The following is a 17,406-nucleotide window of genomic DNA, read 5'->3' on the forward strand; positions in this document are numbered from 1 at the left end:
GTATCTGCCCGTAAGAGGTGGAACTTGGGACTCCTCATTGGACTTAATTGTTTTTTTTATTTATTTATGAAATCAAGAGAAAAACAACAAAACTAACAAATTCAAACAAATCTGAACTAACTGATCTAGATTAAGCACAGAGATTAAAACAGCAGGAGAAGGATACTAGAGGTCCATGGACGCTGAAGATCCAGGGTTACAATTTAAGTATTGGCAAACTATTGGCCACTGTTTTTAAAAAAAAAAAAAAAAGTCACGTAACATCTGGGCTGCTGTTATTCAGTCAGCATTTGGTTGACACTGAAACAAACTGTTCCGTGTTTCTTGAGGGAAAAGAAATGAGTGCTTTTGGCCATCACATTTAACACCATCCTCACCATGAAGCGTGGGGGGGGGGGGGCTGCCGCCGCTCTGCAGCAAGCCCCGGAAGGCCTTTGACGGTAGAGGGTGCAGTACCCGAATTCAGCAAAAAAATCCTGGGAAATCTCCCGAGGGGGGACCTGACGCGTGCAGGGTCGAAAGAGTGGGGCTCGAGCGGAACGCCAAAAGTTACCCCAGGAACGGCTGCGAAACAACCGCGTTGAGGATCCGGAATCTCCGGGGCCAGAGTCGAGATCTCAATCTAATCCAGGATTTGCGGCAGGACCCCGGTCCCCATGGAACATTTGTAAAGTTTTGCAAAGAAGAATTGGGAGAGAACGTGCAGCGTCCAGATGTTCAAAACTGACCTGTCCCCACACGCGCACAGGCCAGGCTGCATTTGCTGCCGAAGGAACCTCTGCTATATATTTAAAGGGGGCAAATTTCATGCTATTAGTGTTTCTCTTCGCTTGGATTAGTTCACTTGCAACAAACCTTGAGAACTATTTTTTCTGAGTCAAGTGTTGCGGACTAACATATACACACTTTGATTTACCTACAGTTGTTTTCATTTCCACATTTATGTGTCATTCCTGCAAACCGGTTGATTCTGTTTGGATCAGCGTTCATCCTTATTTTATTTTAATTTTTTTTTCCCCCATGGAAAACTTCAATGAAGCTGGGCAACACCTTGAAACTCAAAATTGGGACTCCAGGATATTTTCGGAGGAAGCCGCAGTGTAAAAGATCCTATCATCCCTACAGTCGGCTCTGTGACTTCACTTCTACCAGCCTGTGTCTCCCTCTGCTGGAGATTTACTGTCATGGTCGGAGCCACTAGATTTGGTGGTTAACTGCTGAAAAATACTTTTATAAAAAAAAACAAAAAAAAAACTTTTAAATTGTATATTACTAAAACTTAACCACGTTAAGGAAAAGTACACACACATTCTCAGTATCAGCCTTGAGACATGTATTCTCCTGGCGCTGAAGTTAAAAACAGCTGAGTCTCTTATGCAGCTATCGCATTTCATCAGACTTTTTTTTTTTTTTTTTTTTTTTTGGCTTGGGCTCACAGAGACATATCCATCGGGCATGCTTATAAATTTCCCTTTTGTGAAATATCAGAAAAGTCCCCAGCACGAGGGGCAAATCCCAGAGGTCTGGCTCCTCTCGGTGTCCAGCCGCCCAAGTCTCCAGGCGGCAAACAGTGCTCGAGGAGGATGCGCAGATCAGATTAGATCCTTTATGCCTACGAGAGTCTGTTTTTCTGGATTCTGCCTCCTATCAAAGCCAGAAAGTCACATAAGTGACTCGGTTTTGATCCTTTTTTTTTTCTCTTTTGAGGTATTTTAATAGCATCCTACTAGAATTCAGTAGAGCAAAAATATGCTCTACCTGTACCTTATGTTGTACAGGAGGCCCTTCATAAAACTGCATAAAGATGCAGAAAACTGACTGGAAAGCTAGTTCAACGTGCAACATAGATCCTTTCCACCATCATTATATTCTAGTACATCTTACATTGTTGTTAGTTCAGCACAGTTCTCTTTCCCATGAGAACTATTCCTTCATATGGGAATTTTCATCCTCACAAACAGCCTGCTCGCTTGACACTGTGATCCTCTGCCAACACTAAGCGCCTCTGGTTAAAATTATATTTAGTTATCCGCTGCGATCTCTGAAGATTAATCTGGTAATAATGCATACATTTATACGATCCCCTCAACCTGGATTAAATAAACAGTTTTACGAATGAATACAGGCCAGTTTGGAGTTCGTTGATTTAGTAACATTTGGATTTTTGAACTGCTTTCTCTCTCTGTGTGTGTGTGTGTGTGTGTGTGTGTGTGTGTGTGTGTGTGTGTGTGTTTGTGTGTCGCTGTTACACCAGAGTAAGGTGAATTATGTGACATCCATTCAAGTTGTGGGGTATTTCTTTGTGAATAGCAGGATGTATCCGTGATCCCCCTAATTTCTTTACAGGTCATCAAACAAATGTATAAGAATTGATTTTGTGCTTCACGAAACACACACCAGTCAGTAGTATTTATATATAGTCACTAGTATTTTACACTTATTTCTCTCCATACGAGCCAGTGGTGCGGGACATCCTGATCATCGACGTCAGCCATTGTGGGCTACACATAAAGTAGAAACACCGCAAATGTTTTCAGCCTCTCTGCGATCATAGACATGGTGGGCTCACCCTTTGCCAGCACCCGTGACGACGGTGGAGCCGAAGACCTAATCAGGCAGCGTCGGGCAGTTTGCTTGGGTCATGCACAGAAGGCGGACATAGATCCTCAGAAAGCTACAGTTTTTCGTTTGTTTTTTTTGGTCTCCGCGAATAACAGTGTCAGTGGGTTGGTCCGCCACTTTGGTCCCGAGGAGTTCGACAGATATTGGATGGGTCGCCCTATAAAACTAACCGTCTCCCTGTTCAATGCCCGGATGTAATGCTAGTCAAAGGAGATGAGTGGGCCAAGATGAGTCCATAGTCGATGTGAGGATACCTATGAGACAACGTGCCGCACGACACCGAAACAAAAGTCTCCGCCTTACATTTTGTCGGACGTGTAGACAGGCAATAGTTTGATAAAACATTAGGTCATAACACGTTAAAGTGTCACTTTTTTTTTTTTTTTATCTTGCTGACAACTTCAAATGTTTCCACTCACGGTGTCACAGTAAGGAACGTAAGGTTACGATGACACAGGAAGGACTCTCTAGTGACAGCAGAGTTGATTCCATCATTTGACGGTGTAGTTTATTAGGTGGTGGTGATGATGTGAAGCGGGTGAAGGAGACTCGGCTGACACCGTGTTGATTCCATATAAAGGTCTATTACAAAGAAGTGCAGCGTCAGATCAAGTACCTGCAGGTCTGCTCGTGAGAGGGTGTGAAGCCGATGAACCGCTCTGAAAATCAGCCTTGACCACCGACCCTTAAATAGGGCAGTGGTTTTCCTGAGAACCGTCACTAACGTGGTTTCGATCACAAAGCATAAACCTCCTTTTCAAACTATGAGGCAAACTCTGGGGACCTTTGACCTAGGGCCTCTGAGCAATGCCTCTATTTCAACACATGGTTTCAATTCTACATATATGACCAAACACCTCACCAGAGAGGCTAAATTAGGATTTCTTGGATGTTGGGTGTAACATCTGACTCACAGTGGCCACATGAAGTCCGAGGAAAGAATGTTTAGGCATCGAGTTCGTGTCCTTACACGTCGAGCTTTTTATTCGCAGTACAAGTTGCCGCCTCAGCCTTCTCGTATCGTAGAGGCGGTATCTCGGTGTTTGCGCGGAACTAAAGATAGACATGGGTGACGATAAGTAGAGAATCGGATCGGAATCGATGCGCGCTGTGAGGGAAGAAATAAACGTAATGAACCGGAGACATGAATGGTAAAAAGATGTAGCTGTAGCTGATAGTCTGACAATTTTGACAGACTATAAAACAACACATTTTGATAAGAGAAGACACGATTTAGGTTTCGATTTCATGAATGAAAACAGAAAATGTTGTTCAATTTCAATTTATGAATGTAGTATTTAAACAAAATCGGGTTAGTAGCATCTATGAATAAACTTGTAATAAACTGTTGTAATAAATCAATTGTAATAAACAATGTAAATTGATCTCAGAATGCAGCCTAACAGTGCGTGTTAGCATCTCACTGTCAGAACATATAAACCCACACTTAATTTGTTTTGTTTTTTTTTGTTTTTGTTTTTTTTACTGGTGATAGCAAACTTTTGACACAACATGCGCACCAGGACACACCTTCATGCACCCACGATAGTAAATGAACAGCCTTTTAAAGAAAACGCTCCTTCATACTTGACCCAATCACAGTCCGTACTTTTTGAGCGACACGTCCAGCCACCAATCACATTCATACCTGTGCGCATATCGTCGTCCGGTATTTACCGTTTGTCATAGTCGGAGTTTCGACATCGTCGTGGCGCCGTCCACAAGCTGTGAGTACTATCACTTTCATGGGTTTCTCTGTTCGCTCCCGTTGCTTTTTATCATCACTGTAGTTTTACACGTCTTCATACGGGACTGCATGTGGCCTAAACTGAGTTTTATTTGGTTCTGTCACGGGTGACAAAATGGCTAACGCCTGGCACTTAACGTTAGCTTGCTAATAGACTCCATTCAAATGGCACGGGCCTAGCTAGCAGCTCACTGGCCAGGAAGTACAAACACTGAAACTTCTTCGACTCCAGACTTATCTGCGTCAGCCGTATTCGAAGTCGTACAGTTTTTACACTTGTAGCAAAATTTCAACGATAGTAAGAGTGAAGGTAAGCATGCCATTTGCTGAAAGATTTGAATTATGCTTCGCTCTGGCGGTCCTTGGAGCTGCAGTCGCCTCGATTACAAGCTTTCTATTTCCTGATAATGACGTTATCTAGTGACCATGTGCTCCCACTGGTTACTTTCTGCTACTACACGGTGGCCTGTGTTAACTCACCCCGTCTTTACCCCTTTCAGAGAAGTACACTGGAGCAACAATGGTGAAGATTTTCATCGGGAACCTGTCTCAGCACGCTGGGAAGGATGAGGTTGAGGCTCTGTTTACTCAGTATGGCACAGTGACAGAATGTGCCAAGTACAAAAACTATGCTTTTGTCCATATGGAAGACCGCAAGTCTGCCACGAAAGCCATCCGTGAGCTCCATCTCTATAAGCTGAACGGTAGGCCCATCAATGTGGAGCTCAGCAGAGGGAAGAACCAGGGCCCTGTGAAGCTCCACATTGCCAATGTAGAGAAGGGAGCTGACGACGAGCTCCGTGCTCTCTTTGAAGAGTACGGCACAGTCGACGAGTGTTCCATTGTCAAGGACTTTGCCTTTGTGCACATGGCCAATTCTGATGAGGCCATGGATGCCATCAAGGGACTGGACAACACTGAGTTTCAAGGTAAGTGAATTTGATATTCCCCTATTACGAATGAAGGGATTTGAAGTTTGTGGGGTTTCCTCATTGTTAGTATTTAGCCTTTTAGATTTGAGGGACAATGTTTTTCTCTCTCTCAGGGAAGCGCATACATGTTCAGATATCAAAAAGCAGACCCAGAGGGGCACCCGAGGAGGAGGCCTATCCACCTCCGCCAGGCAGAGGAGGCTATTTTCCTCCTCACTACCCAGGGGAGAGACCCGAGCCTCCTTACAGAGGCCGCATGTCCGCTTTCCCGCCTCCACCTCCGCCCCCCCCTCCCCCGAGACGAGCACCTTATCCCGACCGCGGCTATGGCGAGCGAGAGGGCTACGGGGTGGTCGATTACTATGAGAAATACAGAGCCCGTCCTTACAGCACCCCAGGCTATGATGACAGGCGTGCCATCCCCCCGCCTCCGCCTCCTCCCTCGGCACTGGTTAGAGAACGTCTCGGAATGGGGTCCCTTGACCCGTATGAGCGGCGCCCGCTCCCCCATCCTCCTCCGTCCTACATGCCTAGGGACCGAAGCCCTATCGGACGAGCCCCCATTCCGCCTGCCCCGTCAGCTGGTAACGGGTACTCCTATGAACGGTCCCGGCTCTCTCCAATGTCCAGACCGCCGATGTATGCAGCCCCCCCCCCCAGGGAATCCTTTCCAGAGAGATTGCCTCCGCCGCCGCCGCCGCCACCTCGCTATGCAGGCTATTAGGCTCCTGAGAGTGTAATACAAGGTGAGAATGGAGAGAGGATGTTTCATGGCATCGTAAATTACATTGATAGACATGACTGAAAAAATATTCAAGTGAATGTGTACCGAAATAAATGAGAGGTGAATCCGTAAATTGACGTAGACTCACGCTTTAAATCATCACCATCAGTCAGAGCTCTTAATTCCTGCTTCCAACTGGTAGAATCCTAAAATATTGCTGCTTTAACATCAAAGATCAGTCTTGCGCGATTCCTGAGTAAAACGCGCTCCTTGACATGTGTGGTGTGCTCTCTTTTCAGGTTTAGAATATGACAAGATCGTCGTTGTCTGCTGATGCACGTGGCGCTATACATCTCCCTCGTCTATGGCGGATTGCGTTGCGTTCGCCTGAGACTTACTGGAAGATACTGTATTGCGGACAGCCCCGTACTTAAAAACATACGATTCCATCTCTACAGTTCACGTATTCTTCTGAGCTGTTTATGCCTTTTCTGTTCCTCTGCTTGTTTTACTGTTCAAAACCTTAAAATGTTTTTCAGACTAGGATGCTGGCTTAGGTGCTTAGTCTATTCCAGTGTGATGCAGTACTGCAAAAACTGCACACTCTGCTTTTCAATCTTTCTAAATGAATAAGGCCTCTGGGGATTTTTGACATAATTCATAACAAGGGAAGATTATTGTGTTCAGAATAAGGTTGGTGGTTGATCACAGAATGCTCATCAAATTCAGTTTAAAAAAAATTCAGTGTAGAGGTGCTTTAATATAATACTTGGTGTGACAGGTAGTACAATAATCTTTAGATTTGCGATATGTTAGCATGACAAATCAAAAGTTTCAGTGTGGTTTTGTTCTTTTTACACTTTGTGTTATCTTTTCTTGCGAAAATAGAAACTATAGCACCGTTATGTATGATTTTATTTACTTTTACAAGTTGCTTTTCATTTGAAGGCTTTTTAATAAACAACTGAAACCAAAAACGCCGTTTTAACTGTCAAATTATTCCACGCTGAGTAGGCCTTTTAGCCTAATGACTTGGCAGATTGCCTTTATTCACCAGACCAGATGCACCTAATAATGCTCAGGCGTTTAACTCATAACACGCTTTCAGTTTAATTCCACACACCCTTCAGTTATCAGCTTGACACATGGTAGGTGGTGTTGTCTCTGTCCCGTTCATTTTCAGTGAAAATGATGGAAAATATGTGTGACTTCTAAGTTCTTGGTTTGCGAAGCAGCACCTGATCTGCATTCCATCGAAATCTTGTGTTGATGCGTGCTCATCTGAGCAACCAGGCTTGCGACGCGAAGTGAGGGGAAAAAACGTTTGAGCAGCTGTTCTGATATTGACGACTTGACGGAGGTTGAATTGATTAATGTTTAAGTCATTGCCAGTGGAAAATGCATGTATGGAAACTTCAACAAAAAGTAGACTTTGATAATGACTTCCCCTCTAAGACCCTCAAAGTTAATAGAGCTCATGAAATCTGTGGCTGTCCACAGACCCAGAAGTGACACAAAATGGCCTAACAAATTTACTATAACTTCCGTTTCCCGTATTCTCCTGTGGCTACACAGACGTTTTTAAGTTGCGTCCATCAGCTGCTATGCGTTGTCCTTGGAACAGAGGGAGCTGCATCTTTCGTCAGTCAGCGTCTAGCATTGCCTACCTTGTGTCGAGCCGATTAAAGTTGTCTCCTAGAAGTACAACAATTACCTGAGCTTTACGCTGGCCCATGTTTCTGTCGTTTTGCGACAATTGTTCTGAAGTCTTGATTTGAATTCTTCATTTCTCTGTCACCGAGTTCACACTACATATTGGTCACGCTATCTATTACTGTCTTAACTCTCAAAATGTATGACTTGATATATGTACCATAAATTGCATGCAGTCTTGGTATTCTTAGCATTTTTGCTCTTTGTAGGTTGTTAGACTCTATGCAGGAGTTGCCGGCTCATGGTAAGTCATCTGTGGAAGACGTCCGGCATCCGGAAGAAAAGAGGTAGCTATTGTTTAAACGGTACTACATAACACCTATTACTAACGCACTAAATTGTTTCCTGCCTCCCTCTTGTGTTCTTGGGTTATACTGCAGTTTCCATACCCTTGATAAAGTCAACATTTTACAATTGTAATTTCTAAATTTGGAAAATGTGAAAAATTAAAAATATAATTTTGCATTTTGCCGAAATGTTAAAGTGAACACAAAATCCTCATTGGTAAAAAGAGAATTTGTGGTCACTGACTATTTATATCACACTGTTAACACTTTATTGTATTTTCTTTTTTTCTTTTGGAAAAGAAGATACTTGAGCTTGTACTTTCTCTTCAATTTTGGTCTTAAACATTTGAAAAGCTGCAATTTCTTTCAGCAAATTACTGAACAGTTGAATTATAGTCGGTGCCTATTATTTTATAATGCAAACTAGTTAGAGGGTAATGGAGAAATGATGGAAATGTTTTTTGATTTTGTCAGTGATGAGTAGGATCGCTGATCCTGTGTCTTTGTCCACAGCGTTGTCTCTGCTCTGGCGACTATAGTGGGTCTTGAAGGGAATTCACAGGACTTGGTGGTTTTCGAACATTATGGGATCGGACAGTCCTGTGGTTAAAGGTAAGGCATAACAAGTTCACTATGAAGTCCATAAGAGACTTGTCTATTTTGCAAATATTGATTGACGTGTGTGTTGTGTTTAAAGGAAGTGGATTTGGTCCGGTTTGGTCCATTGGTTGGTGAGCTGGATTGACTGTCCCGGTTCAGTCCTCAGAATATTTGTGCGCTGCAGCAGATGACACCAAAATAATGGGGTTGGACTCAGTCCTACAGATTGGTTCTTACTGACTCAGGACATGTCAAACTTGAAAAAGAGACTTTTTTTTAAAAAACCTTACCCCCATCCATACCAACTAAATGATGAAACTGAGATATGGCTGAAACCATATAGTGTTAAAATTATGATTGTGTTTTGGTACAGTCCCTAAGGCCCGGAACATTTACTTGAAACCTATGCATGACTTTTTATATATAACTGTTATGTTTTGCTGTTAATTTATATTTTTGTCTGTGAACTTATATTTGTGAACCTACAACTATTTCATACACTATGTCACTGTGTAAGGGCAGCTGCACACAATATTTGTAGCACTGACTTTAATAAATTGTACTTTTTAAATAATTTTCTTTGCTTTTTAAAGAAAAATAAATATCAAAAATAGATATATCTTCAATAGTTGGAGCGTGTTCATCCCTGGTGGGTTATTGTGATTCTAGAAAGAGAGATTTTGTTTGGATCTATTCTGCAAGTCCATTATATGGACTGGGCTGTATGACTTTTAACTCTAGTGGTTAAGCTGACTAAGAGAGGCCTCCCAGTTTGACACAAGCTTTGTTGTAGTTAACAGTCTCACTGTAAAAGTTGAGTCTGATATTGAAATATGTGTGGGGGGGGAAAGATTCCCTTGTGGGATATAAATACAGGAATTACAAATTACACCATTTTTAATCAACTCAGCTGTAATGTATCCTGCAGTAACAGTTTATTTTGTAACAATCTATTTATCACTATGAGTTAATGTCACTTGATTTATCATAACTTTTGGCAATGTTCAGCACTGATAAGTGAGAAAAACTGACCAGCAGTAGATCAGTGCAGGGCAAAAAAAGCTAAAACAAAACAAAAATAACTAAATTATGCTTTCTGTATTTACTTCCAGCTGGATCTTAAGTGCAGTAAATACTGGTTGAAAGGCAGGATACATCCTGGACAGGTAGTCAGCCATAGATGGGTACATAGTGTAGTTGCTCTACTTGGTAAAAGACAACAAAACAAAAGCAGTCTGAATTACTCAACCTAACACTTAGTCAGTCCTCTACATGCACCAAAGAATGGGTGTCATTTTCTCTATTCCCTTTTTCTGAAGTTTTGTTTGCAGGTTCCCTGTAAGCACACTTCCTTCTTGTTGAGATGGGAGTTTCAAGAAATCACGAGTGGTTCTTAGAGTCTCGATACTGTGTTGACCGGAGGTTGTTTTATAGGGTTTGCTGGACTGCTGCAACTGCAACCTGCATGACGATCTAAAACGTTTGGACCACAATCCAAACTTTTATTGCTGGTGGTGTCGTAATTATTGGACCCTGCGGTTGTCACCACCCGCAGCAACACTGTTGTCACTCTATTCAGTTTAGTAAGAGAAGGATTCTGCAATCAGTGCGGACTTTGTTCTAAGACTATTAGAAAACAACACCCGTTTCTGGACCCGATTCAAACCCAATACCTGACCTTTGTTTCTCCATCATCGATTTGTGCTGATATTAGCTAAGAGGGCTGGACCAAATATGCTGAATGAAATATGCTGTTATTACACAAATCTGGTTTTAAGGTGATGCACTGTCTCACCTTTGCATCTGTATTTGTTGTTGTTGTCTTATGATGTCATGCTGAGTTGAGGACCTAATAAACATGCCTGCTCTTCAAAGTAATGAAGTGAATCTATTTACCTAACATTACTTCAGTACAATTTTGAGGTATTTATACTTTAGTATTTCTATCTTATGCTACTTTTATACTTCCACACCAATACATTTTAGAAGGAAATATACCTTTTAGTCTACATTGACAGCTATAGTTATTAGTTTAGTTAATGCATTCTGGATGAACAGTTTTATCAGCTTATATAAAGTAGTTAAAATTAGCTCTAACTGGACTAACAATAATGTTTAAAATACTCCTTACACATTACCGTGTCAGTACTAATAACACCTATATATTATATAATAATACATTACTCAGAAAGGGACCAGTATGCAAAACAAGTACTTCTACTTTGGAAACATTAAGTATATCTTACTGCTAATACTTTCTCTAAAATTTTGAATGTAGAACTTTTACTTGTAATGGAGTAATTTTACCTGTACTGATAGTCTTCCCTGCTGTAAGGAAAAGAATACTTGACCACTTCTCCCACCTCTGCGTCAAACTGATATAAAGTGCACTGGTTTCCAGGAATTCAATGCCAAGAAGATTATATTAAATTTTGCTTTTGTTTTTTGTCTAGCCCATTGCAACCTGGTCTTACAAAAAAAAAGAAAAGAAAAAAAAGAAGAGGCGCTATTTCATCTCAAGCAAATCTGGAAGAACCTGTTTCTAAAAGACTCAGTGTTAAACCAGTCTGTTTTGTGTTTGGGGAAAGTGCTGTATAAATGATTGCCATGAACGTCTAGTGACTGCGACAAGAGTTTCCCTGAATTGGTTGTCAGACCTGTGGCCGATATACAGTATTTAACAACAACATTCATAAAAATGTTATCAAAAGCAATTTAATTACGTCCAGTTGAAAATGCAGAAACATCTAGCTTTAAGATTTTTTAGCATTTACATATTAAAAGTTGGGGTTACTAAGAGCACAGCTTTTGAATATATAGACACTGAGTAATAGATATAAGTTGTATAATAATACTATGATTTCACATTACAAAAAAGGGAAGTTATCCAAGTATGGATGAACTCTAATGTATCAGTGACACAGAAATTTGTTCTGCTTTCAATTCTAAGTCAATCAAAAAACTAAAACAAAAGTCACATCTCAACATCTCACTGACTGGTGATGGTTCATCATAAATGACACAGAGTCTCATCATTCTCCAGGGGAACAAGTGCTCTGAGCTCCATGACAGGTGTCACACTAGGCACACACATGCATGTCTCCCTGGACGGAGGCATCTCCAGCACCTCAAACTCCACCTCAAAGCTCCCCATGGCCTCGCCGGACTCACGGGTGATCAGCATTTCGTACTCTCCAAAGCGGAGCAGGGCCTTGTCGGGGAGATCCATCCTCTCCAGGTAGCCCAGAGCTGAGCTGTTCACTGAAAGTCGTCCCCTCTGGCTCAGGTTCTGGATGGTGAACAGCATGTCCGGGCTCTGGGCTGTGCGATAGGCGTGGAGGGCCAGCTGTTTCCGGGACACCCGGGGGTCGACCAGGGCGTAGGTGCAGGCCTGGGCATCCCGGCCTAACCTGAGAGGGACATCTGCTGGGTGACTGCTCCTCTTCCCCAGAGGAAGCATCCCGTAGAGGCCCTTGCAACTCTGCTGGGGGTGGTAAAGCTTGATGTGTAGACGAGTCAGGAAATCCTCCTCTGTCTCCATTGTCTGGGACACATTCATCACGAAAAAAAGCCCCTGATGAACTCAGTAAGGGGTTAACCTTCTGTGACGAAAGGCTCTTGAGACAGGAAAAAAAACACACACACACACACGTTAGGAATGCAGTGAAATGGGGAGACTTACCAGTCAAACAAAAGTAAAGTAACACAACAAATATATAAATTCCTGCTGTTAAATGTTTGTGCCTTACCTGTATGTTGATCTTTACAAAGTGGAGATACAGATAAGGTGTTTTTACACAGCCCTCAGAGGAGACTAACTGACGGTGTTGCTGCTGAGGACGGATGAAGACAGCGGCACTCGCGCTGCCTGCTCCCTCAACACCCAGTAATCACGATGCTGCTTTCAAGTGCCATGACGGACTCATGTACATTTTGGATCACGCATAGTGGTGGCGAATGGAAAGGAAAAGTCTCCCTTTGGGTTGCTGCTTTCTCTTTCACATCATTGTAAACGCAATGTAGTTGTGTTCCAGACTGTAACAATAAAATAAAGCAAGTTGAAGACTTTCCCTGGGAAATTCTAATAGTAATTGTAATTTCACCGTTCTCTGACTTTAACAAACTAATTGTTTATTGGAAGATTAATCAACAGATTATTCAGTGATAAAAACATTATTATTTATTATTATTAAACCTGATTATTATTAATGTTGTTGCAATGCTACTCCGAACCATTGTGCTACATGTGCCACCAGCCATTAAAAAAAAAAAAAAAACTCCACTCGACTCAGTGCTACCTCTGTTACAATGTTTATTTTTTGACTTTTCTGATTAAACGTTTCATGAATGGATCGGTGTTCTCTAACATACAATTTCAATATGAGCACCTGAACGTGGCACTAAAGCTCCGAAAATTCCCCGATGATGCAACTTGAGACAGAAAGGATATCACTACGTGGTTTTACATTTATTATACCCTGCGGTATTTATGGTACGTAGCGGGAAACTAAACCGTGAAAGTTAACTGTCACACATTAATCCAGGACGTACTTTGCATTTCCATTAGTTTCCTGCACACGTATTTGTCTTGACAATTATTTGGGGCCGAACATGGAAGCTAAGCGTGTGTTGATATTATCCATTGCCCTTCGATGATTACTGCGCCCCCCGGACGGTGGGGTGCAGTGTGGTTGTGACCCGCGAAAAGCGCAGGCGAAGAAGAAGGGAAAAAAAGGCAGGCTTGAAGGCAAAAACTAAACGGAAGCTGGCCAGAGGAAGTCTCTCGAAAGAGGTTTGAATTCTTCGTTGAGGCCGACCGGTAAAAAGGTAACATTGAATGTACAAGCCGGAGATTTGATAATTACAATTCAACGCAGTTTAAATTCTTGAAATACCTACTAACCTTTGCCTGTTCGCCAGCTCGCTGCTTTGCGCTTAGACTGCGGCGCTTTGTGTAATAGCGTGGCTTGTCCGGCGAGCTAACCGTAGCTAGCAGCTAGCACAGGCAAATTTGCAAAAGCAAGACCTGGAGTTGCGTTTAGACTTGGCTTATTATCCAGGTATTACAGCAAAAGGAATACAAATGTTCTAATGTTAAAATAGGTTTGATAAAGTAGGTGAAAATTAGTTGACTTGCGGCGTTAGTTAAACCGACGTCAGCCATTTTGCACTGAATGGCCCTGCTTAATTCGCAGCTGTGACTATAGTATAAGAGCAAAGATTTTAGACATATTTCTGTCCATACTCTAAAATTGTATCCACAAGGTAAACGCCATTAATTTTAATGAAAAGTTTCGTTTTCTTTGTCCACCCCTATATTTCCCGTTTTCTCTAAATTGCCTTGGGACAGGTCTTTTTAACAATGGTGAAAATTTTTGTGGGAAATCTGCCCCGAGAGGCAGATCAGGATGAAATCAAGGCACTCTTTACTCAGTACGGCACAGTCACAGAATGTGCCATCATCAAGAACTACGCCTTCGTCCACATGGATGACCGCAAGGCCGCCACCAAAGCCATCAAAAGTCTGCACCTCTACAAGCTCCACGGCACACCGATCAACGTGGAGGCCAGCCACGGGAAGAACCAGGGCTCGGTCAAACTGCATGTAGCGAATGTAGAGAAGGGATCTGACGAAGAGCTCCGTGCTCTCTTTGAAGAGTACGGCACAGTCACAGAGTGTGCTGTTGTCAAAAATTTTGCTTTTGTACATATGTCCAACTCAGATGAGGCCATGGATGCCATCAAGGGACTGGACAACACTGAGTTTCAAGGTAAGAAAGGGCCATCGTTTGAAACAACTTAAAGTAGTTGTGAAGTCGGTCTGTGTGCGCCTATATTGAACCTGATTATGTAATATGTATTTTGTTTAATTTTTTTTGAAATTAGGCAAACGCATCCACGTCCAGATTTCCAAGAGCCGTCCCAGACATGATGAACGGGATGACTACCCCCCTCCTCCCCCAGACAGAGGTGGCTACTGGCCCCCACGCTATCCAGGAGAGAGGCCCGAGCCTCCCCCACCCAGCTACATGAGAGGCCGCCTTGGCCATATACCCCCAGGTTACCCAGCCCCTCCTCTGCCGCCCCCTCCCCCTAGACGAGCTGTTTATCCCGACCGTCCCTATGACGGTGAGAGGGACAGATACGGCGTGGTAGATTATTATGAGAAGTACAGAGCACGTCCGTATGGCATGCCCTCCTACGAGGATCAACGTGCTGGCGCCCCTCCCCCTCCCCCTCCCCCCTCTGCCGTCGTACGAGACCGTCTTATGAACTCGTCGCTCGACCCGTATGAGCGTCGGCCCCTTCCACCTCCTCCGTCCTCGTTCTATCCCCGAGATCGCAGTCCCCTCAGGAGAGCGCCTAGCACGCCAATGCCCCCCGCCAGTAATGGCTACTCCTACGAGCGCTCCCGACTTTCTCCGGTTTCCCGGGTCCCGGCATATGGAGTTCCACGCGCCAGGGACCCCTACGCAGAACGGCTGCCCCCCCCACCGCCGGCACGCTACGCTTATTAAGCAAGGCCCCGACATGTGAAGGTGAGAACAGGTCAGAGTTAGATTGGTGTTCTTATCTTTTCTGAAATTGCCCTTCGTCCCTATAAAGGCAGACGCAGCCTGTGACCTGTTCCGCACGCTCTAGATCTTTTGGGAAAAACAAGTTTTGAAAACGCATGCGTACGAAGTGGTATTCAACGAGTTGTAAATACGTTGGTAATGCACATCTGTGCACTAACTTGGAATTCAGCTAACACCAGTTTTAATTGTGTGGCATAATCCGACGAAGGCAGACTGTCCAGTCTGGGATCTGTTTGACTGGAAAACGAGTCTCGACATACAGAACTTGAAAAAAGTCAACAAGTAGGTAGAAACGATGGAACAGCGGACTTTGTATCAACAGTTGCAGACAGTTCATTTGTGTCATTTGCTCTTTTTTCAGGATCGTCGTCCGACTGCGTCGCCGCTCGCCGCCTCCTGATGCACGTGATACTATCCACTTCCTGTCTGCGGCTGAGCGCGTTACGTTCCCCTGAGATGCTCACAGGAGGAACTGAATTGCCGACGTCCACGTCTGTTTTTGCTTTTATTATTTTGGGACAATTTTTACTCGCATTTTTTTCCCCTCATTGTTTTAGTTTGTCATTGTGCTGAAGTATTTTTAATGCTTGACGTCTGAGTTAGGCGTTTTTTTTATTTTTTATTGTACCTTCTACGTTTAAATAATTAGTGTTCTGATGTGGTGTGTAACCTTAGAAAGCTGACTCAATTCAGCAGCAGTTTTTAGGCGATACTTGTGACTGTAGATTTAATTCAAATTAATCATGTTTGGTATTAAATCTAGTTTGCACGTTGGTTCCATTATGTTAAACTTTTCATCGAAAACTAAACCTCCATGTTGCGTTGCTGTAAAAATTTAAAATGCTAAGACACATGTAGAAAGTAACTCTTAATGACACAGTTACGAAAAAGCGTTCACATCTACCTGTCCACTGTCGATCTTTTTTAATAAATCGCATTTGTGCAGTAATGTTGTGCTCGAAACCATGCCCTGCGCTAAAACACCATCAGTATAACCGCTTGAATGGATTTTAAATACTCTCCTAGGATCTTTCGAAAATTTAAATTTAATTATTATCCCTACATTTCTGATGAAATCACGCATAACGAACCTGTTAAAATCGTCGTGCTGGCTAAAGAAATATCTCCTCTGTCTTCTCTGAAATACAGCTGTTATCATTCATCAGCGCACGTTCTACTTTGTCCCCCTCAGTGCCAAAACTGAAACTTGTTCTAATAGCTTAAGCGAATAAAGGAGTAACACACTCCAGCCTTACTCAAGCAAGTGAGATTTCATAGATGAGACTAGTTTACCATGAGTCTGGGGGGAGGTGACATCAAAGGCTACTGGAGACCTTCAGAGTCAACAGGTAAGTCCAGAGCTTTAAGGACTACTGGGACTACATGGCATACAGCCCATGCTCACATTAAACTGTTTTACAGGTAAATATTACTACTTATGTACTACACAGGGTTGTAACAGTTGAAATTAACTTTGATTATTTACAGGACCAGGAATGTTACCCAGTTAAGTGTATTTTCCACTCATTGCCTGTACACACAACTCCATTCAGCTGTAAAATCTGCTGTTCTTTATTGTCAGTGTTTGCTGGAAAATCATTCTAAACTATATATATAGTTGTCCTTTTTCCAGCACTGCCACCAAATTGAATAACAGATTTGAAGACAATGGTTGGCTTCGGGGCAAATATTTTCAAAACTGGAAATCAGAGAAGCATTTAGGATAGCTAGGTTTCGTTTAAACTGGACAAGAGATAAGATTTTGACTGAATGGGCTTGAGGAAAGCATCAGAAATTCTAGATTTTATTTTACAGATGTGATCAGTTTGAGCAAAAGTTAATACAATGGAATTGCTATATTAACTGATCTTACACACAGTTTGGATGGAGCTGAGAAGTTTACAGTAATCTGCTTTGTATTGCCATTTTGGATTCTGGCCTGCATGAATAAAAATATTTAAAACAACAACACTGACTCCCTTTTAACTAATGTACTGCCGTTAAAACTGTAGATGTCTCTTCCGGGTCACATCATTGACACTGCTATAATGCATTGCATTAGCTACAATTTAAGGTTTCTTAAATGCACAATTCCAACTGAATAGTTGGTCGATTAAAATACTCTTATTCTATAATATTACTAGTGATAATTGGGGTCAGGTATGATTATACTAGCACTGCTCTACCAAAACTGCTTTTTCTG

General features: G+C 42.5%; 3 protein-coding genes across 7 annotated transcripts; 2 read left to right on the forward strand and 1 right to left on the reverse strand.

Annotated features, from left to right (window-relative positions):
* The first annotated feature begins 4,225 nt into the window (after positions 1 to 4,225).
* On the forward strand, positions 4,226 to 10,503 carry LOC120797347 (RNA-binding protein 4B-like). Of its 4 annotated transcripts, none has more exons than XR_005708499.1 (6): positions 4,226 to 4,349; positions 4,870 to 5,298; positions 5,415 to 6,047; positions 7,948 to 8,025; positions 8,539 to 8,637; positions 8,723 to 10,503. XR_005708499.1 is itself a non-coding variant. In XM_040140917.1 (4 exons), the coding sequence occupies exons 2-3, from the start codon at positions 4,890 to 4,892 to the stop codon at positions 6,023 to 6,025; spliced, it is 1,020 nt and encodes a 339-aa protein (XP_039996851.1). In that variant the 5' UTR covers positions 4,226 to 4,349; positions 4,870 to 4,889; the 3' UTR covers positions 6,026 to 6,047; positions 6,325 to 7,002. The 4 variants fall into 4 exon arrangements, 1 of the variants encoding a protein (XP_039996851.1); XR_005708500.1 differs by having other exon boundaries at positions 10,060 to 10,503; XR_005708501.1 differs by lacking the exon at positions 4,226 to 4,349 and adding an exon at positions 4,356 to 4,679.
* A 647-nt stretch (positions 10,504 to 11,150) lies between these two features.
* tifa (TRAF interacting protein with forkhead associated domain) lies at positions 11,151 to 12,683 on the reverse strand. The gene is made up of 2 exons (XM_040140919.1): positions 12,375 to 12,683; positions 11,151 to 12,242 (listed from the first exon to the last, which is right to left on the reverse strand). The coding sequence occupies exon 2, from the start codon at positions 12,182 to 12,184 to the stop codon at positions 11,636 to 11,638; it is 549 nt and encodes a 182-aa protein (XP_039996853.1). The 5' UTR covers positions 12,185 to 12,242; positions 12,375 to 12,683; the 3' UTR covers positions 11,151 to 11,635.
* Positions 12,684 to 13,033: 350 nt separating this feature from the next.
* On the forward strand, positions 13,034 to 16,152 carry LOC120797582 (RNA-binding protein 4.1-like). 2 transcript variants are annotated; one of them, XM_040141370.1, is made up of 4 exons: positions 13,034 to 13,452; positions 13,976 to 14,396; positions 14,512 to 15,174; positions 15,565 to 16,152. In XM_040141370.1, the coding sequence occupies exons 2-3, from the start codon at positions 13,988 to 13,990 to the stop codon at positions 15,141 to 15,143; spliced, it is 1,041 nt and encodes a 346-aa protein (XP_039997304.1). In that variant the 5' UTR covers positions 13,034 to 13,452; positions 13,976 to 13,987; the 3' UTR covers positions 15,144 to 15,174; positions 15,565 to 16,152. The 2 variants fall into 2 exon arrangements, with proteins under 2 accessions (XP_039997304.1, XP_039997303.1); XM_040141369.1 differs by having other exon boundaries at positions 13,035 to 13,452; positions 14,512 to 15,164.
* Positions 16,153 to 17,406: the final 1,254 nt, after the last annotated feature.

The sequence above is a fragment of the Xiphias gladius genome, chromosome 12, assembly GCF_016859285.1.
Source record: "Xiphias gladius isolate SHS-SW01 ecotype Sanya breed wild chromosome 12, ASM1685928v1, whole genome shotgun sequence".
NCBI lineage: Eukaryota > Metazoa > Chordata > Actinopteri > Istiophoriformes > Xiphiidae > Xiphias > Xiphias gladius.

Excerpts from the sequence above, each read along its gene's own strand:
- LOC120797347 (XM_040140917.1), top strand. The coding sequence starts at position 4,890 with ATGGTGAAGATTTTCATCGGGAACCTGTCTCAGCACGCTGGGAAGGAT. Across the intron at positions 5,299-5,414 it reads GGACAACACTGAGTTTCAAG|GGAAGCGCATACATGTTCAG; the intron begins GTAAGTGAATTT and ends TCTCTCTCTCAG.
- tifa (XM_040140919.1), bottom strand. The coding sequence starts at position 12,184 with ATGAATGTGTCCCAGACAATGGAGACAGAGGAGGATTTCCTGACTCGT.
- LOC120797582 (XM_040141370.1), top strand. The coding sequence starts at position 13,988 with ATGGTGAAAATTTTTGTGGGAAATCTGCCCCGAGAGGCAGATCAGGAT. Across the intron at positions 14,397-14,511 it reads GGACAACACTGAGTTTCAAG|GCAAACGCATCCACGTCCAG; the intron begins GTAAGAAAGGGC and ends TTTTGAAATTAG.